We start from the raw sequence: 25,321 nt of genomic DNA, 5'->3' as shown, positions 1-25,321 counted from the left end.
GTACTTAGAAAAGAATAAAAGCTGACGTAGTGATGTTGGACAAGAAGAATAATTTTTTTTTTTATTACAAAGGAGTCATCACTTATCAAGGTCCGGAGGCCACTCGAGAATAAGAGTTAATGAGTGTACGGTAGTCAATGGGACTTTTGTAGTAATTGTTAGCGGAAATTTGATAAATTGGATTACTTAAGGGGAAGACTCATCAAGAACTTGTTTACGTTGGACTTGAAGACGACCATGGAAAGCAGGAAAATGGTAGAGAGTTCCACATGCGTGCTGTTCTAAGAAAGAAACTTTGTTCATGGAATCTACGTTTAGGTTTAGGCACAGATAATGAGTGGGGAATATTATTAATAGTGGTTTCAGTTAGATGAATGTTTTTCATGAAAGTTTGGCAAGGGGGGGTATCATAGATTGGAGTTCAGACGAGCACTTGCCATGAAAATAACAAAGAGCAGAGACATGCTCACAATGTCTCTTCTGTGGAAAGAAGTTGCAGGGAAGGGAAGCATCCCCTACTAGGCTACGAAGTCTATTTTGAACTCTGTCAAGGCAGGATAAGGTGCTTCTAGTAGCTCCTGTCCAGATGTAGAAAATATATTTCATCCTTGGACGTGCTTGGCTCTTATACAGGTACAGAATTGCATCAGCAATAAGATATCTACTGGAGTGGTAGAATAATCCCACCATTTTTCCAGCAACCTTAGCAACGGATTTGATGTATGTGTTCCATTTCAGATCAGGAGTAAAGGCCAGACCCAGAAGATTGTGAAAACATGGAGCCTCCCCAAGACGAGAACCATTAATTTCAATTGATGCCAGACAAGGATCAGAGCGTTGATGATGTAAAGATAGAAGCTTGATTTTAGATGCATTAAAAGTAACCAGCCACCTCTTTCTCCATATATTATGTGCTCAAGAACAGAGAAAAGAGAATCAGAGAGAACTTGGTCATTATGGCCTTTGAAGTGCTGCCATAAATGTCTATGAATGATCTTAGGATATGATTTGGGAGATCATTGATGTAGATAAGGAAGAGAGTTGGGCCCAGTCTTGAGTGACTCCAGCATTAATATTGTGAGCATCTGATTTTTTGCCCCTCAACCACTACTCTCATGAACCTATCAGAGAGAAATCATTTAATAATTGAGAAGACATTTCCAGCTATACCATAGCTTATTGAGTAGACCTTTATGCCATACCCTATCAAAGGCCCTTGATATGCCAAGAGCAATTGCCCTAGAAAGGAAGCTTCCCTTGAGAGATCCGTTAATCCCATGGCATATAACTGTTAGCACATATGTTGCTAATCTAGCTGAACAATAAGCATATTGCATGTCACTTATTTTTTGCACAGATTGTTGACTACTTCTCTATTTGACACTGGAATCTGAGGAAAATCTGTATTATTCCTGTAATTATAGGAGCAACCCGACTCATGAAAAAGAGTTTCAAAAATTACTTGGCAAATATACCCGATGAACCAAGTGCAAGAGAAATTCAAACAATTGCATTCAAAGGGACAGTCAGAGTCTTAAAAAGATCTCTCAATTGGAATATATATAGATAGTCAGTGAATGTTTGGCATCCGATAGAATGCCCCATCCCCAGTTCGCACAAACTGATAAGAAAATTGAAAAAAAAAAAATAAATAAATAAAATAAAAATAATTACAAAGGAGAAGGCGCTTTTGCATCTGTCTCCCTAAACCACAAACCATTAAAAGTAAGTCTAACTTTTTTCTTACAACTTATTTAAATCGAGAATGCAATACAAAATTTATTTACCCTAACACTGCATTTCATCTTTTTCATAAGCAAATCATCCATTCTAATTTTTAAAATAGAAAATTAATTATATATTAACGAAAATTCAGTTTTGCTAAAAAAACAAAACAAAAAAAAAAAACAGGAAGTTCGACCTTAGGTCAATTTAGCCAAATTCAGTTTTTTTCAAAAACTGTTTTCATTAATAATTAATTTTCTACCTTATCGGTTTTCATAATTTTCAGATATGTTCATTACTGCGACATTATCATTGGTTTTACTTGAAATTCAATATTTTGATTTTCGAATTTCGCTCTGATAATGAAGAAACACTAACAAAAAGCAAACTTTTTGGCTTTTTAAAATTTGAAAAGAATTTGGAAGCTTTAAAATTATAAGTAAATATTTATATATTAAAAGATTGAAAGTTTTGGAAGTTTTTTTTTTTCATCCAATAATTTTAGAAATAGTGATAACCAACAATATACTGGCAACAATTATAGTTTTCATCTTTTTCATGTTTTTCAATAATTTAATGACCAAATAATAATCTGATAATTTAGCATTCCAAATGCTTTTTTTAATTAATAAAAACAAACGGCATTGTAAAAAAAAAAAGAAAATAAAGTGAAAGTCAAAAGTCTCCCTGGCAACACCGAGTAGGAACAACTAGTAGAAGAAAGAAGTAAAAATGGTATAAAAATGATTTACTTAAATCCAAGTGATCTGCAAACGACTGTGGCTGCCTTATCATTCCAATAGTCATCGCAAACTGTGCCCCAGACGCTATTGTGAAGCACTTCTACACGCCCATTGTTGTCTCCAGTGCCATCAATAAGACGGACCAACTGGCTGTAAGCTGCAAATGAGAAAAAAATAATAATCAGACAATGATAATTGTTAATTTAAAAAAAAAATTGGTCAATGTGCATTGTTTGTCCAACCTCCAAAGTGTGTTTATTGCGAAATCCGCTATTAACCTGGGGAGGGGGTTATTCCGAAAGGCATTTTCTTATTTTCAACTTCTGCGTAATCACATTCTTAACAGTAAAAATATTGACAATTTTGTTGTTAGGTGCAAATCATCAAAGAATGGAAAAATGTAACTTGCGAAGCTAAAAGCTGCACTTTTATGGAGCAACCTTAATCATCAAAACTGTACAAACATGTACGGTTTGTCAAGAACAACAAAAATGATCATGGCAAATAATAACCACGGATTTGTTTCACGTTGGCAGATCACATTATATTCTGGTAGTTGACTACTATTCAAAGTATCCTCTAGTAAGAAAATTAAAGGAGTTCAGCAACCAAGAAAAAAATCAACCTCACTAAGCAGATCTTCGAAGAGCAGGGAATCCTGGAGAGATTGATCAGTGACAATGGGCCTCACTATAGCTCCATCCTGTTTAAGCAATTTGCAAGGGAGTGGGCACTCTAGATGTTGCAAATAGCATTGAAAACAAATCAGAAATGCTAGAGATAACAGTCTGCATGATAAAACAGAAGCTGACTAGGTTCCTCAACTACAAAACGCCTGATATAAACAACCTACACAATTTCTAGCTCAACAATAATGCATTATCATTATAGCAGTTGCTTCAACAGACTATTAAGGCCTCACCAGCATGGCTGTTCAAAGAAGATGCAAACCTCATAACCAAAACGAATGAGACACAACACCCTAGTAAGTACAGACTCATCTACTGTCTCTCTATAACCTACAAGATCTTCTTCATTAGCCTGGTTGCAGACAGAATCTATCAACACCTCACTTCTGGGGCATATCTGGGAAAAAAATAAGCAGAGTGCAAAAGGAAGTGTTTAGGCAGCAAAGGTAAACTCTTTACTAATAACTTTGCAGCTAATTCTATGCGATCAAGGCTGCCAACCCCCTTATTTCCTCCTGTATCTATGCACGCTATGTGACATACAAATATCTGCGTGTGATGCTGCCAAGCTAATCAAAAACATTGAATTTAGTGAAGCAACTGGCCCTGACAGCATTCTAATTATAGTACTGAAAAAGCTTCAACCAGAACTAGCTCCGATACTTACAAAGCTGTTCAAGTGTTGTGTTAAGAAGAATTGTTTTCCAACATACTAGAAAACCTCATAAGTATGCCCGTATTTAAGAATTCAGGTGATTGGCCATCTCCCTCTCAGTACAGACTAACAGTAGACAACCACCTCAGCCACCTTCTTAGTGACATGCAATATGGTTTCTGTTATCTATCTATAGCAGATGTGCCAACGGTTATATCTCATAGGATTAACGAATCTCTCAAGGGAGGCTTCCTTTCTAGAGCAATTGCTCTTGACATATCAAAGCTTTTAATAGAGTATGGCATAAAGATCTACTCCACAAGCTATGGTATAGCTGGAAATGTCTTTTTCAATTATTAAATAATTTCTCTCGGATAGGTTCATGAGAGTAGTGGTTGATGAGTAGAAATCAGAAGCTCACAGTATAAATGCTGGAGTCACTCAAGGGTTCATCCTGGACCCAACTCTCTTCCTGATCTACATCAATGATCTCTTAAATCACATTCTAAGATCATTTGTAAACATTTATGCTGATGACACAACCATCTATGGCAACACTTCAAAGGCCATAAATGACAAACTTCTTTCTGATCCTCTCTTCTCTGTTCTTGAGCACATGGTGTATGGGGAAAGAGGTGGCTGGTTACTTTTAATGCATCTATAGTCAAGCTTCTACCTTTACATCATCAACGCTCTGATCCTTGTCTGGCAACAATTGAAATGAATGGTTCTCGTCTTGCTCCATGTTTGACAAGCTTCTGGGTCTGGCCTTTACTCCTGATCTGAAATGGAATACATACATCAAATCCATTGCTAAGGTCACTGGAAAAATGGTGGGATTATTCTACCACTCCAGTAGATATCTTATTGCTGATGCAATTCTGTACCTGTATAAGAGTCAAGCACGTCCAAGGATGAAATATATTTTCTACATCTGGACAGGAGCTACTAGAAGCACTTATCCTGCCTTGACAGAGTTCAAAATAGACTTCGTAGCCTAGTGGGGGATGCCCTTTTCTCTTTCCTGCAACATCTTTCCCACAGAAGAGACGTTGCTGCGCTTTATCATTATTTTTATGGCAAGTGCTCGTTTGAGCTCCAATCTATGGTCCACCCTGGCTTAACTTTTACAAAAAACACTCATCTAGCTGAAACCACTATCAATAATTTTCCCCACTCATTATATAGACTCTTTCGTTTCGGTTTCTTGATCTAACTTTTGTATGCACGCACGCATCTATTGATAAAGTGGGACACCATTATTCAGTTCGTTTTTTACCAACCAGACACACGTGTTCCAAGTCTCATTATTACACATCCATGCACAACACCGCATGACATGGTGGCAAGCGGTATTATCATACAACACATAATCTTATAACGTCACGGACAAAAAAAAAAAAAAAAAGGGTAAAACAGTGAGTAAAATAAAAAAAAAGCAAATCTTTTTTTCTCTTCCCTTGCACGCTGAACGAATTACTGCATGTTCGGATTTTTTTTAATTTCTTTTTTTTCCTAGCCTCCCATGCTACACAAATTGTCTGTACCCTTTTCACACTTTCATATTATGGCCACAGTTTCGTTGCAAGTCCCTAGTTTTGATTGGGGCTCGACATGTATTGCTGAATCGTTCAAACTATTTCAACAACGAATGGAACTTATTTCATTGTCAAAGCGATGAAACATGAGGATAAAGTTCCTCTAATTCTTTTCGTAACCGGTGAAGAAGGTTTACGCCGGTATAACAGTTGGTCGATGTCGGATGATGATTGCAAGGATCCACAAATGATATTCGCTGCATTTTTGGAGCAGCTAGAACCGGCAACAAATCACCGCGTTTGTAGACTGGAGCTCGAAAAATACCAGCAGAAACCAAATGAAACAACAGACATCTTCATCAACAGATGTCGACTATTGGCAAAGAAATGTGATTTTAGTGCGGACGAATTAAATGAACGCCTCGTCGAGTTACTAATTGCCAGCACACCAATACCCGAACTGCAAAAGGAACTGTTAAACAAACCGAAAGGGTTACAGAATCAAGGAAGCTGTTAGATTAGCCCATTCACATGAGGCTTTGTAAAGTCGAACAGAATGAAGGAAGAAAGCGACCACGTGTCTGCGCGTGTTGTCTTACCTGCTGGGAGGATCACAGGGAGGGCAGAATTTAAAAATGGCGGCTGTGGTTTTTGTAAGATTATTGAGTGATGACATCAGGCCTTACGTGACTGTTTTTCTGGCTGCCGATTGGCTGATGACGAACGCTTTGACAATAAAAAGAGTATTTTCAGAAGATCGAGGACAGTGTGTATCAACTGCAACTGCATCAGTGTGATTAGAAGTTCGACGTGTGTGTTAATCGACTGCCATAGTTGCGAAAGGAATTCAGGCTTCAGCAGTTTATGTCAACCAGCTCCACCAGTTACAGGGATCACCACAGATAGCCGCAATAAACCATGGTACACACCAATGGCAAGGGATTGACCGAAAACACGGCACGGACAAACTTGCAAAAATTGCGGACGCAGTCACCGTTTTTGGAAAGAATGAAAAACGACACACAAAGCCGATGAAAATGGATATAAAATTGATACTTTATTCAGCACGTGTGGCTGGTAAGAAAACTATCAATAACAACCAAAACAAAGATGGCTGACCGATATTTATACTGCAAAAATGAAATCACGTGAAGTCTCATAAAATTACGTTATCAAAGGGAGGCAACTTAATTTGATCGGTCTAAGGGGAATAACTATTTAATCTTAACAAATCTCATAAGTGTTTTTTTTTTTTTTTTTTTTTTTAATTAATAAAATAAAGTATCCATTTAAAATTTAAGTCACGGGATTAATTGTTCTTGTATATTGATCATACCTTCCTGCAACATGCTCCTTAGAAGAAAGGGTGATGCGCCCCTCTTTGTTAGGCAGTCTGCCAATTGTGCTTTATCCCTGCACCACTGAAATTCTTTTATTAGTCTATTTGATATCGTTTCCTTGATTCCACTAATTTCAATTCTGAGTCGTTTCTCTTTAACTGATTTGGTTGATTTTACAGCCTCAAAGAGAGATTTGCAGTCTGTGACACATATTATAGGTAGCTCATGCGGACTGGGTTTACCTGTAGTGAGTTCAGAAAATAATGTAGCAATAAAAATTGCCATGTCAATTGCTTCAGACATAGCAATAGTTTCTGCAGCCAGTGTGCTATGTACAATGCGTCAAATCTTCTTTGAACTCCACCAAATTGGGGAGAATTTACCAGATTCACCCACAAGTAGAATTATATAGCCACCCTGACTACCAGCATCTGGTAGATTACCCATAGCAGCATCACTAAATACCATCAAGTGTAATTCTTCATCTCTTCCAAGGGATTGAAATTTTAGTGATAGCTTAGATGATTTGGCTCTGGTAATGATTCTGTTTACCTGTAGTAGATCAGACACAGTGCCATTTTTAATGTTTGTTGCTAATATACAGGTAACGAACAGCAAGTCTGGCTGACTCTGGTGTGCCAACCATAACAGCTGTCCTACTTTTGATCGCAACGATTTTCTTTCATTTTCTGAGAGTTGGGAGTCTTTCTGCATAGCTCTCAGAGAATCCACAACTGGTGATATTTCTTTGGAGTAATTCTCCTGGTTCAAATGTATTGTATCATTAATACAGCTAAGATCAATTCCACAATACTTAAAGATTTCACTGTCCTCCTTTCCAACATTGAAGACCTTCCGTACTTTATCCATGATGTTATTAAATTGTTGATCACCTGATCAAATGAAGTCATCAACATGGCAAGCCAGTAGGCCAGTCAGGTGACCAGTCTTAGAGATCCAATAGAAAACTGAGGGGTCCATTTTTGACATAACCCCCTTATTCTCGATCATGATAGATTTCACCTTGTTATACAAGTGGAGAGAGGCATCACTCAACCCATAGACACATTTATTCAACCGCCATATTTTATTACATTTGGCTTCTTTGGGAGGTATTATGTATACCTCCCTGTCCATAGTTTGTCCCTGAAGAAATGCAGTCTTGATATCCATAGAATGTAGCTTCCATTGACGTTGAGCTGACACTGCCATTGTCTTACAGATTCATGAGCACAAGTAGGAGAATCTTTTTGTATATCCTGTATTTCTTCAAACCCCCGTGCAACCAATCTTGCTTTGGGTATTATGCCGTCCATGGCCAATTTACAGGTACAGACCCACCTAGTGGATATGCATTTTTGTCCATTGTCGTTTAGCTCTGTGTAGACCTCGTTCTGCTTCCAACTGTCGAGCTCTTTCATTTTTGCTTCAAAGAATTGAGTGTTGTCTACGATCATGACATTATTATCATCAGCAGGCACTCTGGTGCTTACATGCTTATTGAGATTACTAACTTGGCCTAAGTCTACAGATAATTCTTCACCTGCCAGGTCAGCTGGTTTCATAATTTTTATGTTTTTTTTTTTTTTTTTTTTTTTTTTTTACAAGGGTGTCACCACTTATCAAGGCCCAGAGGCCACTCGAGGATAAGGGTTAATAGGTATACATTAGTCATTGTGATTTTAGCATAGTAAACAGTGGGAATTTTGTAACTTGGGTTACTTAGGGGGACGATTCAATTAGAACTTGTTCACATTGGACTTTTTCCTTTTTTTTTCATAGGTATCAACTTATTATCAAGGCCAAGAGGCCACTCAAGGATAAGGGTTAAAGAGTGTACAGTAGAAATTGGACAATATAATAATCATTAGTAATGAAAATTTGTTAAATTTCATAACTTATATGGAACGGCTCATCAAGAACTTATTTACGTTAGACTTGAAGACAACCATATTGTAGTCAGCCGGAAAGCAGGAAAACGGAAGACAATTCCACAGGCGTGCAGTTCTAATAAAAAAGCTTTGTTCATGGAATCTACGTTTAGGGTTAGGCACAGATAAAGAGTGGGGGGAATTATTGATAGTGTTTACAGCTAGACGAGTGTTTCTTGTGAAAGTTTGGCGAGGGGGGACCATAGATTGAAGCTCAGTCGATATAGATAGAGAATTGCATCAGCAGTGAGATATCTACTGGATCGATAGAAAGATCCCACCATTTTTCCAGCGGCCTTGGCAACAGATTTGATGTACGTGTTCCATTTAAGATCAGGAGTAATGGTCAAGCCCAGAAGCTTGTCAAAACTTGAGGCCTCCTCAAGACGAGAGCCATTCATTTCAATTGATGCCAGATGTGGATCAGAATGTTGATGATGTAAAGAGAGAAGCTTGGTTTTAGATGCATTAAAAGTAACCAGCCACTCCTTTCCCCATTGTACTACATGCTCAAGATTAGAGGAGAGAGAATTGGAGAGAACTTGGTCGTTTACTGTCTTAGATGTGCTACCATAAATGGTAGTGTCGTCAGCATAAATGTCTACAAATGATGTAAGGATGTGATTTGGAAGATCATTAATGTAGATCAGGAAAAGAGTTGGGCCCAGGATGGACCCCTGAGGGACACCGGCATTAATACTGTGGGCTTCTGATTTTTGCCCCTCAACTACTACTCTTATGAACCTATCAGAAAGAAATGATTTAATAATTGAGAAGACATTTCCAGCTATACCATAGCTAGAGATCTTATGAAGTAAACCTTTATGCCATACCCTATCAAAGGCCTTAGATATGTCAAGAGCAATTGCCCTAGAAAGGTTGCCTCCGTCGAGAGATTTGCTAATCCTATGAGATATAACTGTAAGCACATCTGCTGTAGATCTAGCAGAACGGAAACCATATTGAGTGTCACTAAGAAGGTTATTTTTGTTGAGATGGTTGATTACTTCTCTATTTAACACAGATTCCAGCAACTTACTCATGACGCACAGGAGACTTATTGGCCTGTACTGAGAGGGGGATGAGCGATCACCTGAATTCTTAAATACAGGGCATACAGATGAAATTTTCCAGGGAGATGGGAAACTATTCTCCTTAAGACAACGTTTAAATAGTTTTGTAAGTATAGGCGCTAGTTCAGGTTGAAGTTTTTTTGAGTACTATAATTGGAATACCGTCCGGGCCAGTTGCTTTACTGGAATCAAGGTTTTTGATTAGCTTGGCAACATCACGTACAGATATACGTATATCACATAGTGTGTTTTCAGATACAGGAGGAAATATTGGGGATTGGCGGTCTTGATCGCAAAAGGTAGAATTAGCTGCAAAGTTCTTGACAAAGAGTTTGGCTTTGTCTGATGCTGACGAGATAACCTCAGGTCCATTGATGATAGTTGGAATGGAGCGCACACTTCTGTTCAGAATTCTGTTTGCTATTTGCCAAAACTGGTGGGAACCAAGCCGCTGCTCAGCTACTTTGGACTTAACAGATTGAGCATACAACCATCTTGCGCTCTTTATTACTTTCTTACAATGGTTGCTGGCAGTCCTGAAAGCGGCTTTAGTTTCCATACATCTATTACGTTGGAAACAGTAGAAAAAGTGATTTCTGTGCGCAATGGCAGCAGCACATTCTGGAGAGAACCATGGCTGGCTGTTAGGTTTTTGCTGAAACTTTTTCGAGGGTATGAAACGATCAATACCTACAATTAGCCATTCCGTCAGGTCTAATACTATAGAGGACACATCCTTTATAAATATGGAATGCAGAGGTAGATCAGTTATAAATGTACGGAAGCTATCCCAGTCAGCCTTAGTGTATCGATATACTGTACGATGGAGAGGTACGTCTGAGGACTTATTACATTTCATTTTTATCTTAATTGATACAACAAAGTGGTCGGAAGATCCAAGAGGCGACAGAACAGAAACTGAACATAGTTCAGGGCAAGTTGTGAGAAAAAGGTCTAGTAGGCTCGCATACTGACCGTCATTGTCGGGCACACGGGTGGGTTCCTGAACAATCTGAGTGAGGTCATAGGCAATGGAGAAATCATGACAGAACCTCCCCTCATCATCGGTCTTGTTTGAGTGGGTCAACCATTCGACGTTGTGAACATTGAAGTCTCCACATACGTGAATGTTAGCTGAAGGGTAAGCAGATAGGACTTGGTCAATTTTCTCAGATATGCTTTTAAATATAGTAACTCCGCTGTTGTGGGGGCGATAGAGAGTAAATAAAAATGCCGTAGTGTGAGCTAAAGCAACCCGGAAGCACATATAGGGTAAGTTAGGATCTTCCCTGGAGATGTCCCTACCACATGGAAAGCTATCTTTAATATAGGCACATATTTCATGCCCATGGCGATCTTGGGGGTCAGATTTAGAGGTTAAGTTAGAGTATCCTTTAATTGCGAACTCTTCTAGGGAAATAGCCTGTCCAATGCCAGTTTCACTTAAAAATAAAAGGTCTGGTTTAGTCTCCTGTAATTGGGTTTCAACCTCTGGAAGGTTAGAACGTAGACCCCTGATGTTAGAGAAGGAGACATGGTAGTAGGGGTCTACGTTGGAAGTTGGAGAACCGGGTTTAATCGTGTATTTTTTCTTGAAACTTGTCATGATGAAATTTTGAAATTTGTGGACTAGGTCGTCAGATTTACTTAGAGCAGGACAGAGAGGGGAAATTAAGAGAGAAAAAAAAACGAAGAATTTTTTTATTTTTATTTGTAGCTAATGATAAGGTAAAGCCGTAACAAGTACCCACTAGTATGGCCTCGAGAGGCCCCACCAGAAGCTACTGCATGGTCCAGAATCCATTCACCAAATGGCAATACAGCAGCCCCAGTACTTTGCACCTGCTGATAGGACAGCCTCCTTAGTGGTTAATCCAAGGTTCGGGTCCCTGACTATCAGGCGGATAATGTCAGCCCAGACAAAACGTTTACCTCAAGCACCCTTACTAGTGACATGGCTACAAGAACAATATTAAACAATATTAAAATATTAATAACTCCATTTTATTTCAGTATTTAAATTTGTGTATTTCTGTTTTATGTCATACCAGTTTTTATTTTTTCCATTAGCCTTTCCTGCTCGGCTAATTACCTTAGCCTGGATTTGCTGTAAACTCTCCTTGTGAGTGTAACTTATGGTGTGACCTGGTTTTATATGAATCTTATCCTGTATTGTCTCATTGTCATCATGTGAAGTTGGTGAGGTATGGGTGCATTGCTCATAATCAGAATTCTCTGGTGCATCAAAAGTTTTGGTAGGGTCGGTTTGCTCTTTGGTCCTTTGACTGCTTGGTGTATCCGACAATAGGTCGGAGTTTCCATTTTCATCCGTAGGGTGGACCAGTCGTAGTCTATAGTCTACATTTATGAACCCTCACCAATATCCCTCCATGTCGGACAAACACAACAGGCCCATCTTGGCCAATCACCACACCAGGTCCTCTCCATTCTTTATTATCTGGTCTCTTATAGTAGACCTTGTCACCGGCCATACAAGCATCTGGTGTGGGTCGTACTTGCTTACGTAGGGCTCTTCTGATTTTTTTACATGATTCGGCTTTGATGAAGGCCTGTCTCGCAGAGTATAACGCATTTATGTATCTTTTTTTTTTTTTTAATATATTTTCACCACTTCACTGGTGGTGGTGCCTTCTAAAGCTGGTGGTTCATCGGTGAGCGCTGATGGAATATTTGGATTCCTCCCAAAGACCAGTTGATATGGACTATATCCATGTACATTGTGTAGGGAGATTTTTGCCATCAGTGCCCAGTTCAAAGCTGTTTCCCAGTCAAGTTCATATCTAATTTTTAGTAAAATTTCTGTCAATGTTTGGTTGTGTCTTTCTAATAAGCCATTACTCCAAGGCGAATAACCAATGATTACGCATATATTGAAGTTCTCAGCCATGTCTCGTATTCTGCACTGTCAAATTCACCACCAAGATCACCGAGAAGTTGCTGTGGTGACCCATGAATGCTTATCCAATATTTTATAAAATTCTGAATAAACATAAATGATCGTTTGTTATTGGTTATGCATCCAGCACTGAACCGAGAGAATTCATCAATTATGTGCACGTACCAAAGGTTAGCGTCCAGCTGATGCGGATCCACTGCTACTTTTTCGTTGTGATCGTTCGCCCAAGAAAAACCAACAATAGGTTTGGTTGTGATCGTTAGCCCAAGAAAAACCAACAATAGGTTTGGTTGTGATCGTTAGTCCAAGAAAAACCAACAATAGGTTTGGTTGTGATCGTTAGTCCAAGAAAAACCAACAATAGGTTTGGTTGTGATCGTTAGTCCAAGAAAAACCAACAATAGGTTTGGCTGTGATCGTTAGCCCAAGAAAAACCAACAATAGGTTTGGTTGTGATCGTTAGTCCAAGAAAAACCAACAATAGGTTTGGTTGTGATCGTTAGTCCAAGAAAAACCAACAATAGGTTTGGTTGTGATCGTTAGTCCAAGAAAAACCATCAATAGGTTTGGTTGTGATCGTTAGCCCAAGAAAAACCAACAATAGGTTTGGTTGTGATCGTTAGTCCAAGAAAAACCAACAATAGGTTTGGTTGTGATCGTTAGTCCAAGAAAAACCAACAATAGGTTTGGTTGTGATCGTTAGCCCAAGAAAAACCAACAATAGGTTTGGTTGTGATCGTTCGCCCAAGAAAAACCAACAATAGGTTTGGTTGTGATCGTTCGCCCAAGAAAAACCAACAATAGGTTTGGTTGTGATCGTTAGCCCAAGAAAAACCAACAATAGGTTTGGTTGTGATCGTTAGCCCAAGAAAAACCAACAATAGGTTTGGTTGTGATCGTTAGCCCAAGAAAAACCAACAATAGGTTTGGTTGTGATCGTTAGTCCAAGAAAAACCATCAATAGGTTTGGTTGTGATCGTTAGTCCAAGAAAAACCAACAATAGGTTTGGTTGTGATCGTTAGCCCAAGAAAAACCAACAATAGGTTTGGTTGTGATCGTTCGCCCAAGAAAAACCAACAATAGGTTTGGTTGTGATCGTTCGCCCAAGAAAAACCAACAATAGGTTTGGTTGTGATCGTTAGCCCAAGAAAAACCAACAATAGGTTTGGTTGTGATCGTTCGCCCAAGAAAAACCAACAATAGGTTTGGTTGTGATCGTTCGCCCAAGAAAAACCAACAATAGGTTTGGTTGTGATCGTTCGCCCAAGAAAAACCAACAATATGTTTGGTTGTGATCGTTAGCCCAAGAAAAACCAACAATAGGTTTGGTTGTGATCGTTAGCCCAAGAAAAACCAACAATAGGTTTGGTTGTGATCGTTAGCCCAAGAAAAACCAACAATAGGTTTGGTTGTGATCGTTAGCCCAAGAAAAACCAACAATAGGTTTGGTTGTGATCGTTAGCCCAAGAAAAACCAACAATAGGTTTGGTTGTGATCGTTAGCCCAAGAAAAACCAACAATAGGTTTGGTTGTGATCGTTAGTCCAAGAAAAACCAACAATAGGTTTGGTTGTGATCGTTAGTCCAAGAAAAACCAACAATAGGTTTGGTTGTGATCGTTAGCCCAAGAAAAACCAACAATAGGTTTGGTTGTGATCGTTCGCCCAAGAAAAACCAACAATAGGTTTGGTTGTGATCGTTAGCCCAAGAAAAACCAACAATAGGTTTGGTTGTGATCGTTAGCCCAAGAAAAACCAACAATAGGTTTGGTTGTGATCGTTAGCCCAAGAAAAACCAACAATAGGTTTGGTTGTGATCGTTAGTCCAAGAAAAACCATCAATAGGTTTGGTTGTGATCGTTCGCCCAAGAAAAACCATCAATAGGTTTGGTTGTGATCGTTAGCCCAAGAAAAACCAACAATAGGTTTGGTTGTGATCGTTCGCCCAAGAAAAACCAACAATAGGTTTGGTTGTGATCGTTAGCCCAAGAAAAACCAACAATATGTTTGGTTGTGATCGTTAGCCCAAGAAAAACCAACAATAGGTTTGGTTGTGATCGTTCGCCCAAGAAAAACCAACAATAGGTTTGGTTGTGATCGTTAGCCCCAGAAAAACCAACAATAGGTTTGGTTGTGATCGTTAGCCCAAGAAAAACCAACAATAGGTTTGGTTGTGATCGTTCGCCCAAGAAAAACCAACAATAGGTTTGGTTGTGATCGTTCGCCCAAGAAAAACCAACAATAGGTTTGGTTGTGATCGTTAGCCCAAGAAAAACCAACAATAGGTTTGGTTGTGATCGTTCTCCAAAGAAAAACCAACAATAGGTTTGGTTGTGATCGTTAGCCCAAGAAAAACCAACAATAGGTTTGGTTGTGATCGTTAGCCCAAGAAAAACCAACAATAGGTTTGGTTGTGATCGTTCGCCCAAGAAAAACCAACAATAGGTTTGGTTGTGATCGTTAGCCCAAGAAAAACCAACAATAGGTTTGGTTGTGATCGTTAGCCCAAGAAAAACCAACAATAGGTTTGGTTGTGATCGTTCGCCCAAGAAAAACCAACAATAGGTTTGGTTGTGATCGTTCGCCCAAGAAAAACCAACAATAGGTTTGGTTGTGATCGTTAGCCCAAGAAAAACCAACAATAGGTTTGGTTGTGATCGTTAGCCCAAGAAAAACCAACAATAGGTTTGGTTGTGATCGTTAGCCCAAGAAAAACCAACAATAGGTTTGGTTGTGATCGTTAGCCCAAGAAAAACCAACAATAGGTTTGGTTGTGATCGTTCGCCCAAGAAAAACCAACAATAGGTTTGGTTGTGATCGTTAGCCCAAGAAAAACCAACAATAGGTTTGGTTGTGATCGTTCGCCCAAGAAAAACCAACAATAGGTTTGGTTGTGATCGTTAGCCCAAGAAAAACCAACAATAGGTTTGGTTGTGATCGTTAGCCCAAGAAAAACCAACAATAGGTTTGGTTGTGATCGTTAGCCCAAGAAAAACCAACAATAGGTTTGGTTGTGATCGTTAGCCCAAGAAAAACCAACAATAGGTTTGGTTGTGATCGTTAGCCCAAGAAAAACCAACAATAGGTTTTGTTGTGATCGTTAGCCCAAGAAAAACCATCAATAGGTTTGGTTGTGATCGTTCGCCCAAGAAAAACCAACAATAGGTTTGGTTGTGATCGTTAGCCCAAGAAAAACCAACAATAGGTTTGGTTGTGATCGTTCGCCCAAGAAAAACCAACAATAGGTTTGGTTGTGATCGTTAGCCCAAGAAAAACCAACAATAGGTTTGGTTGTGATCGTTAGCCCAAGAAAAACCAACAATAGGTTTGGTTGTGATCGTTAGCCCAAGAAAAACCATCAATAGGTTTGGGCGATGGTTTAGCATGTTTTCTGCATGTGTCACATTTTAATATAACATCTTCCAATTTGCTGAGAATCTTAGAGTCATCTGTTCCTGCAGATTTCAGTAGTTGTTTAAGTTTCTCTGCAGATGCATGTCCAAATTGTTGGTGCAGTTTAGTGAGCCTCTTAAATTTAGTGCTGCCATCCAGGTTTTCATTTATCATTAACACTTTAGAAACAGAATTGTCAGTGATGTCAACGCAGTAGTGGCCAGTAGATGTAAATTGTAATTCTACTGGGCTTCCAAACATCTCAGCCCTGTCAGAATTCAAGTCCAGGATAGTTCTCGCCTTTTTCAATGAAGTTTTACTTAATAGAAGCGGAATATCTACATCGACAACTTCTACCTCTATTTTACATCTCGTATTACCTATTTTGGCTGGTAAGATAAGTTTTTTGAATGAGTTTATAATCCTCCCATCACCAAAACGAAAAGGCTTGTGACTTTTTGTAGATGGGATATCACGATCTATACTGTCCGCATAATGTTTTAGCCATTTTTTACCGCAGACCGTCCTTGTACATGCTGTATCAATGACTGCAGAATTTAGTGATTCCACGGCAAAAATCTCATTTGCAGAAGTGTTGTTCTGTGTAAAAGGGGTAATGTTACATTCATCTATGGGTGCGGAATCATTTTCGTCTGAATTAACATTTTCTGTAAATTTAACAGATTCATTCTTATGTGGACAGTCTTTCCACCAGTGAAGTACACTTTTGCAAATCCGACATCTACTCGTTTTACCGTATCTATTAGGCAGATTGGTTCCTTTAATTTTGTTATAAGGTTTTGAAAAAGGACGATGTGACTGATGCCTCTTACATTGGTTGGTGAATAATGCCGTCTCTTTTTCAGTCATAACAATGTTGGTATTTTTACTTTCTGAGTGTGTGACTGCATTTTGTTTATTCAAAATGTCGCCAAAAATTCTCTTCAGGGCAGACTTTATTTTGTCATAACATAATTCATCCGACGCACATGCTGTCAGGATTAACTGTCTTTGCTGGTCGGGTAGATTCGCGTTATCCAAAAGCTTGCATGCCAGTACGCCATCTGGCAGACTCATTTTATATTTGGTACTTTTTTGGTATCGCTGGTCAAATTCTATAATATATTCAGAAATTGCCACGTGTCCTGGTCTCCTGAATCCGTCAAAGTTTCTGTATGTTTCGTAAGCTATATCTATAGTCTCACGCAAAAATAATCCATCCAGTGCAGATATGAGGGTATCCTTGCCATTTTCTCTGTGCTGCTCGTCTTTGTCACAGTTTAATGCTGCTTTTCTCGCTTTCTCGGGTAGAGATAGTGTAATCGTCAAGGCTTGCTTCTTTTTATCAATATCCGTCATGAGCTGCCATATAAATAGCTCATTTTTCCATTTTTCATAACTTTGTTCATTAAAAAAAAAAAAAAAAAAAAAAAAAAAAAAATCGGTGGATTTTTGTAGTTTGAAGCCATTGTTATGCTCTGCTACCATGAAAAACGACACACAAAGCCGATGAAAATGGATATAAAATTAATACTTTATTCAGCACGTGTGGCCAGTAAGAAAACTATCAATAACAACCAAAACAAAGATGGCTGACCGATATTTATACTGCAAAAATGAAGTCTCGTGAAGTCTCATAAAATCATGTTATCAAAGGGAGGTAACTTACTTTGATCGGTCTAAGGGGAATAACTATTTAATCTTAACAAGAACACTGCCCTGCCAAAAATGGCATATGCCACACATGCGACAAAACAGGCCACTGGGCTACAGTTTGCATCTCAGGGAAGCACAAAACCAAGAGACAACAATGAAGTCATAACCAACAATGGGAGTTTGGCAGGAAAATAAACAGCGTCGCCAAACACGATGACCAAGCCGTGACTGACATAGGCACAGCAATGGAGAACCTCACCTTTAGCTCCATCACAACTAACAGCAGAAAGTCAGCAAACATGAAAGATCCTCGAAAAGAGGCATTCGTTGATCTAAGCATCAAGCTGAAGGACCACCCAGGCACTCATACCTTCAACCTGAAGGTAGATACAGGGGCACAAGCAAATACATTGCCTATCCGCATATTCTGCAACATGTACCCTAGCAGTATAGACAAAGCTGGAAACCCAATGCCCAGATCACTCACCTCAACACAATGTCTACTAACAGCCTACAACAATACCAGGATAAATTGTTATGGCATCACAACTATTAGGTGCAAGTATAAAAACTCCCCATGGCTGGATATCCAATTCTATCTGGTTGATGTACCAGGAGCAGCCATATTGGGCATGCCAACATACTGATGCACCTAATATTAATTGCTCTTAGGGTAGTGACAATGAACTGCACCATCTCAGCCTAGAACCAACCCATCAATAGTGTAGCTGACCTAATGCATCTCTACCCTGACTGATTCGACTGTATTGGTGAATTTTGGAACACTCACAAGCTTGTTGTCAACCCCAATGTACCATGCCACATAGACCCACCAAGAAGGACACCTATAGCCATGCGCAGAAAAATCAAATCGGAAGTCAACAAAATGGAATACAACTTCAGGCTCACATATAACAAGGATACAACTTCAGGCTCTGAACAAGGGATCTGACAACATCTTGGCTGATGGACTATCGCGCCTACCACCACCTTGTAATGCAGATTATCGAGTTTGATGTCCGGGTTAATACAGTTCGTTTTTCCACTGATCTCATCAAACAGCTGAGACAGTGTACAACAGCGGATCCTCTCTGAGAGAGACCATCATCATGGGATGGCCAGAAACAATCAAGCAGCTGCCCACTGACATCAGAGTGTTCTGGGGCCTAAGAGATCAGCTCTCAATTGATGATGGTCTTATTCTCAAAGGACAACAAATCGTCATCCCCCAGACACTTCAAAAAGACATATTAGAACAACTACATGCTGCTCATTTAGGACAAGAGAAAACAAAACTCCTTGCCAAAGACACTGTTTATTGTGCAAACATAAACCAAGACATTGAACAGTTCACAAAGTCATGCAGTATCTGTCAACAGCATCAGCCCTCCCAAATGCAAGAGCCACTTATGCAACATGACATCCCAACAAAACCATGGGACATAGTTGGCACAGACCTGTTTAATCTCCATGGAAGTCAATGGTTGATTGTAGCTGACTATTACTCAAAGTATCCTATAGTCAAACGTCTACCTGATCATTCACCAAGCAGTGTCATAGTGAACATCACATGCCAAATCTTCTCAGAGTTTGGCATACCATCCAAGATAGTCATCGATAACGGACCACACTTTTCAAGTCATCTCTACCACGAATTCGCCAAAGAATGGGGTTTCCATCATGAGACCACATCGCCTTGGAGACCACAAGGGAATGGCTTCATAGAACGTCACATAAGGACTATCAAGAATATTCTCAAGAAAGCCAAACAGCCGGGAACAACTCCTGAGATCGCACTGCTGCATCCCAATTTCAAGTGTAATACCAAGCCCTGCACGGACAAAAAAGGGGAAAAAAGAACTCATGGGTAGACGAATCCAATCTCCACTAATCACCAAAATCAGAAACCGGCAACACATAAGAAGTATTCCAGTGACGCCTACTCCACAAATGTCGCAAGACCTCCCAACACAGCTCCACAAAAATGTGCAACATCTGTGGATCCACTTGTGTGTGCATCCCGAAACATGCGAAATGACACTCAAAAATGGTAGGGTGGTAGGACCACCATTAAAAATGAAATGATGAGCAAACACTCATAACCTCCCAGCAAGCATATCATGGGGCAGAATAATCCCATGCTTCGCTGCAGCTGTTCAGGCAGTCTACCTTGAACCAGCTTTTCCATTTTCTTTGTTTTGTTTTACATGTCTAAGTCATCTTTGTTTTCAGAGAAAGGGAGATGTAACTTTTACATAGACTCTTTTGTTCTGCTTTCTTGATCTAACTTTTGTATGCATGCATGCATGCGCATAGCAATCTATTAATAAAGCGGGACGTCATTATTCAGTTCGTTTCTTACCAACCAGACACACGTGTTCCAAGTCTCATTATTACACATCCATGCACAACACAGCATGAGATCATTAACTCTTAACTTTGAATGGCCTCTGAGCCTTGATAAGCAATGACTCCTCTATATGACTTTGTAAAGAAAAAAAAAAATGACCAGTTGTTGGTAAATAAGATCATTATTGAGGACTGTAGGACGAAGTAGAGAAACCTAATCTGGATCAATTACCAAAAGGCATATGATAGCATCTCCCACATGTGGCTACTGCAGTGCCTTGATTTAAATAAGATTCATCCAGTAATCAAGGAGAGATGGCTGTACATATGAGGATGTGACAAACATTAAAACACACCAACACATTGTAAAAATCCCTGATGTCAGAAAACGAACCTTCCAAATGGATTGGCTTATCTTCTTTACTTTTCTGCGAGAGATCCATTAAGCAAGCTACTCAATAAAAAGCCGGAATTTGAGCCAAAGCTGCCAACAAGACCAGAATTAAACAACAAGACCAGAACTAAATATCAACCATCTTCATGAATGACGACTCAGATGCTAATTTATGCCAACTCCTGCAAGTCATACTCCAGAGATATCGGAATGAAGTTTGCTTTGGACAAATTTGCTAAGTGATCCATCACAGCTAGGAAGAAGGTCAAAGCGGAAAACGTAGAGCTTGATGAAAATGCTGACATCAAAGACCTAGAAGAGCAGGAAAAATACAAAAATCAGAAGCTCACGGTATTAATGCTGGCGTCCTTCAGGGGTCCATCATGGGTCCAACTCTTTTCCTGATCTACATTAATGATCTTCCAAATCACATCCTTACATCATTTGTAGACATTTATGCTGACGACACTACCATTTATGGTAGCACATCTAAGACAGTAAACGACCAAGTTCTCTCCAATTCTCTCTCCTCTGATCTTGAGCATGTAGTACAATGGGGTAAGGAGTGGCTGGTTACTTTTAATGCATCTAAAACCAAGCTTCTCTCTTTACATCATCAACATTCTGATCCACATCTGGCATCAATTGAAATGAATGGCTCTCGTATTCAGGAGGCCTCAAGTTTTGACAAGCTTCTTGGCTTGACCATTACTCCTGATCTTAAATGGAACACGTACATCAAATCTGTTGCCAAGGCCGCTGGAAAAATGGTGGGATCTTTCTATTGATCCGGTAGATATCTCACTGTTGATGCTATTCTCTATCTATACAAGAGCCAGGTACGTCCAAGGATGGAATACTGTTGCCACATATGGGCAGGAGCTGCTAGAAAGGACTTGTCCTGCCTTGATAGAGTTCAAAATAGACTTCATAGCCTCATAGGAGATGTCCTTTTCTCTTCCCTGCAGCCTCTATCTCACAGAAGAGATGTTGCGAGTTTGTCTCTGCTGTATCATTATTTTCATGGAAAGTGTTCGAGTGAGCTTACATCTATGGTCCCCCCTCACCAAACTTTCACAAGAAACACTCGTTTAGCTGAAAACACTATTAATAATTCCCCCACTCTTTATCTGTGCCTAAACCTAAACGTAGATCCCATGAACAAAGCTTCTTTCTTAGAACTGCACGCCTGTAGAATTTTCTTCCGTTTTCCTGCTTTCCAGCTGACTACAATATGGTTGTCTTCAAGTCTAATGTAAACAAGTTCCTGATTAGCCGTTCCACTTGTTAGCAAATTTACCGAATTTCCATTTACTAACGATTACTATATTGTCCAATTTCTACTATACACTCTTTAACTCTTATCCTCGAGTGGCCTCTTGGCCTTGATAAGTGGTGATGCCTATGTAAATATATATATATATTGGCACCGAAGAGAAAGATTCAATTCAGCATTTTAAGATGAGAGAAAATTAGCTATGAATATATATGCCATGTAGGAACAATCTGTAAAACAGAGCTTACAAACTAAAACAAAATAGCTGCAGTTAACCAGTATACCTGTGATAACATGCAGCTTTAACATTGTTGACTGGCCACAGGGGAACATAGACATTTAAATGCGGAAATGATAACACTGTACAGAATAACATACAGAAACCAATATCTGCTGGGACTATATTGCCCAAAGGAGCAGAGTGTATGTGTCTCTCAGGGATTGATCATGGGCATTTTACCACTGTTGTGGGCACTGGGCAGTGTCTGATGAGCTTACAAAGTCCATCAAAATGTCGTGCATCACCCCTTACCGAAACTCTTAAAAAAAAATATGACGACAGTACAATCTAAAAATAAGCTTAAACCAGGATTAGGGACAAACAAATTCAACTTGCCTCCTCCCTTGAGGCTCTCATTCACAAATATCCGTGGGCTTAGAACTAACTTAGCTGATGTTGAAGCATTTCTCTTAACAAATACCCCGGATATCTTAGCACTAAGTGAGACTAACCTACACTCCTCCATTCCCTCTAACCACTTTAACATGCCTGGATATCTCCCACTCTGCCGTAAGGACTCTGACAGACATATGCACGGACTTGGAGTTTACATTCATAATACCCTTCCCTTGACTAGAGAAACAAACCTAGAAACAGATGATCAAGCCTTTATGTGCTTTAGACTAAACGTGCAACACAGTATTAGCTACTATTATTTTCTCTACCGCTCTCCCTCGACTCAGGACTGCTCCATAATAAACAAAGTATCTGACAGCATAGACACGGCACTGTCCCTCGACACTAGCGCACAAATACATGTGTTTGGTGACTTTAATGTCCACCACAAAAACTGGCTTGGATTCTCTACTCACACAAATGCAGCGGGCAGCACAACCCATAGCTTCGCTATATCTCACTCCCTATCACAAATTGTTACGTTTCCAACCCGTTTCCCTGACCAGGAAGAACAACACGCATCACTTCTAGATCTGTTTTTGACCACAGTTCCCGATGACTGCATAACGAAGGCCCACAGCCCACTCGGGAACGCTGACCATGCAGTGATAATGGTTGAAATCGCCCTAAACTCTAGACCCAAAACTGAAGAGCCAGTGCTCAAAACAACGAGATATTATAATAAGGCTGACTGGGAAGCCATCAGGGAACTAATTAGAGATGCTCCATGGAAAAATATTTTCTTTCTCCCTGCTGAACAATGTGCAAACGAGACCACTGACTGGTTCAAAACTGCAATCGAAGCGCATGTTCCCATGCGGAAATTTTATAGTAAGCCCCACTCTCCCCAATGGTTTACGTTGACTTGTGCAACTGCCATTACTCAAAAGCAGCATGCATACCGTAGGTTTAACCGACATAAGTCCAGTTCAAACAGACTGAAGTATATAGAAGCTAGAAATAACGTTAAGAAAGAAATAGCGACAGCTAAGAGAGAATTTACGGAAACCACTAAAAAGCGCATCGAAGCACAAAAACTAGGAACTCGAGACTTCTGGAAAATCTACAACAGTGTAGTAAATAATGGGCAATAAACAATTCCCCCACTAACCAACAATCACGAGGTTGTCTCCTCAGCAACCGACAAGGCTAACATGCTTGCCAGTCGGTTTTCCTCAAACTCCACACTGGACCCTTCCAACCACCCCCTACCTGACTTTCCTATGCGGACAGACGCCACACTAGACGATCTGAAAACCACCCCTGCTCAGGTGCATGCTATCATAAAAAACCTTGACACCTCAAAAGCATGTGGACCCGATCTTATCCCAGCTGTGCTATTAAAAAAGTGCTCAGCCGAAGTAGCTCCAGTTCTCTCCAAACTCTACAACAAATGTCTTAATGAAGCTTGCTTTCCGGGCTGTTGGAAAACTGCTTCTGTTGTACCAGTATTCAAGAATTCTGGCGAAAGGACAGACCCATCAAATTATCGCCCCATTAGCCTCCTCCCACTTTTTGCCAAAATATTTGAGACCATAATTAACCATGCTCTAGTCCATCATCTTACAGATGCTAAACTACTGACTGACAAACAATATGGATTTAGACGAGCCCGTTCCACAGCAGACATCCTCACTGTGATCTCTGAACGTATATACCATTCACTGGACAAAGCGGGAGAGGGCAGAGCGGTAGCTCTAGATATATCTAAGGCTTTTGACAGGGTATGGCATGAGGGTCTCCTCAGTAAAATCAGATCATACGGTATCACTGGTAGAATACTTAACATAATTAAATCCTTCTTAGATAAGAGAAAAATCCAGGTAGTCCTCGACGGTCGCACATCTAAACAATATGATATAAATGCGGGAGTGCCCCAGGGTTCTATCCTTGGACCTCTATTGTTCCTGATATTCATAAATGACCTCCCCGACAACATTGCCTCTGAGATGGGTATATATGCTGATGACACTACACTCTATGGCAGACACGACAGGAAGACGAATGAACACATTTCTAAAGAAATGGCAGAAACACTAGAGGAAGACCTCCAATCTGTAGTGGAATGGGGACAAAAGTGGTTGGTCGCATTCAATGCTGCCAAGACTAAACTAGTTTCATTCAATAATTACAAGAAACCCTCTCTACCACCCATAGCAATGGCCAACGACTCTTTATCTGAGAGTCCATCTTTCAAACTCCTTGGCCTAACGTTCATAGGAAACATGAGTTGGAACAATTACATTGAAGGCATTGCCAGGGCCGCTGCAAGAAAGGTAGGCTCTCTCTACCGTGCTAGAAAACTACTAACACCCGAAAGTATCCTGTACCTCTATAAGGCCACCATTCGCCCATGTATGGAGTATTGCTGCCACATCTGGGCTGGTGCATCTGCTACTAGTCTCTCGCTCCTTGACAAGGTTCAAAAGAGAGTCGCAAACCTGATAGGCCCTGAACTGGCATCTAAGCTTCAGCCTCTGTCCCATCGACGAAATGTTGCATCCCTCTGCCTTTTCTACAAGTATTTTAGTGGTGAATGCTCTGACGAACTGCAATCACTTGTGCCCCCACGACGCGAGCACCCTCGACAAACCCGACAGGCTACTAGATCCCACCCCCACACTGTAGAGGTCCCTAGATGTAAAAGATCTTTTTACTCCAATAGTTTCTTCCCCAGAACCGCAAGACTCTGGAATTCCATTCCAGGTCCCTGCTTCCCCAACAGTACTGACGTGCAGAAGTTCAAGTGTAACGTGAACCGACACCTTGCTGCCCAAATCCCTACATAGTACCCCAGTAGTTGTTGCCCCTGATAGTAGCCCCCTACACCAAAGTGGCAATTTGCCTTGTTTGGGGTGAAAATGTAATAAAAAAAAAAAAAAAAAAAAGGAGCCAACAGAGCAGCTGCCATCATAAAGTTGGATATTTTGGACATGGCTCTCCTCAGAAAAGTCTGCTACAGAAATA

At 40.0% G+C, this 25,321-nt stretch overlaps 1 protein-coding gene across 4 annotated transcripts in view; it reads right to left on the bottom strand.

The window, feature by feature from the left end:
- Window positions 1-25,321, bottom strand: part of LOC145266475 (neurotrypsin-like) — a 219,882-nt gene that overhangs the window by 84,055 nt on the left and 110,506 nt on the right. For all 4 annotated transcript variants that reach the window (XM_080122166.1, XM_080122169.1, XM_080122168.1 and 1 more), the window contains one exon: window positions 2,478-2,625. In XM_080122166.1, coding sequence (XP_079978292.1) covers window positions 2,478-2,625 — 148 coding nt within the window. The remainder of the gene's footprint in view (window positions 1-2,477; window positions 2,626-25,321) is intronic.

Source organism: Euprymna scolopes, chromosome 41, assembly GCF_053919585.1.
Source record: "Euprymna scolopes isolate OS-2025 chromosome 41, ASM5391958v1, whole genome shotgun sequence".
In the NCBI taxonomy this organism is placed as follows: Eukaryota; Metazoa; Mollusca; class Cephalopoda; order Sepiida; family Sepiolidae; genus Euprymna; species Euprymna scolopes.
Note: the sequence above shows the minus strand (reverse complement) of the source record. Positions and strands in the feature narration are given on the sequence as shown.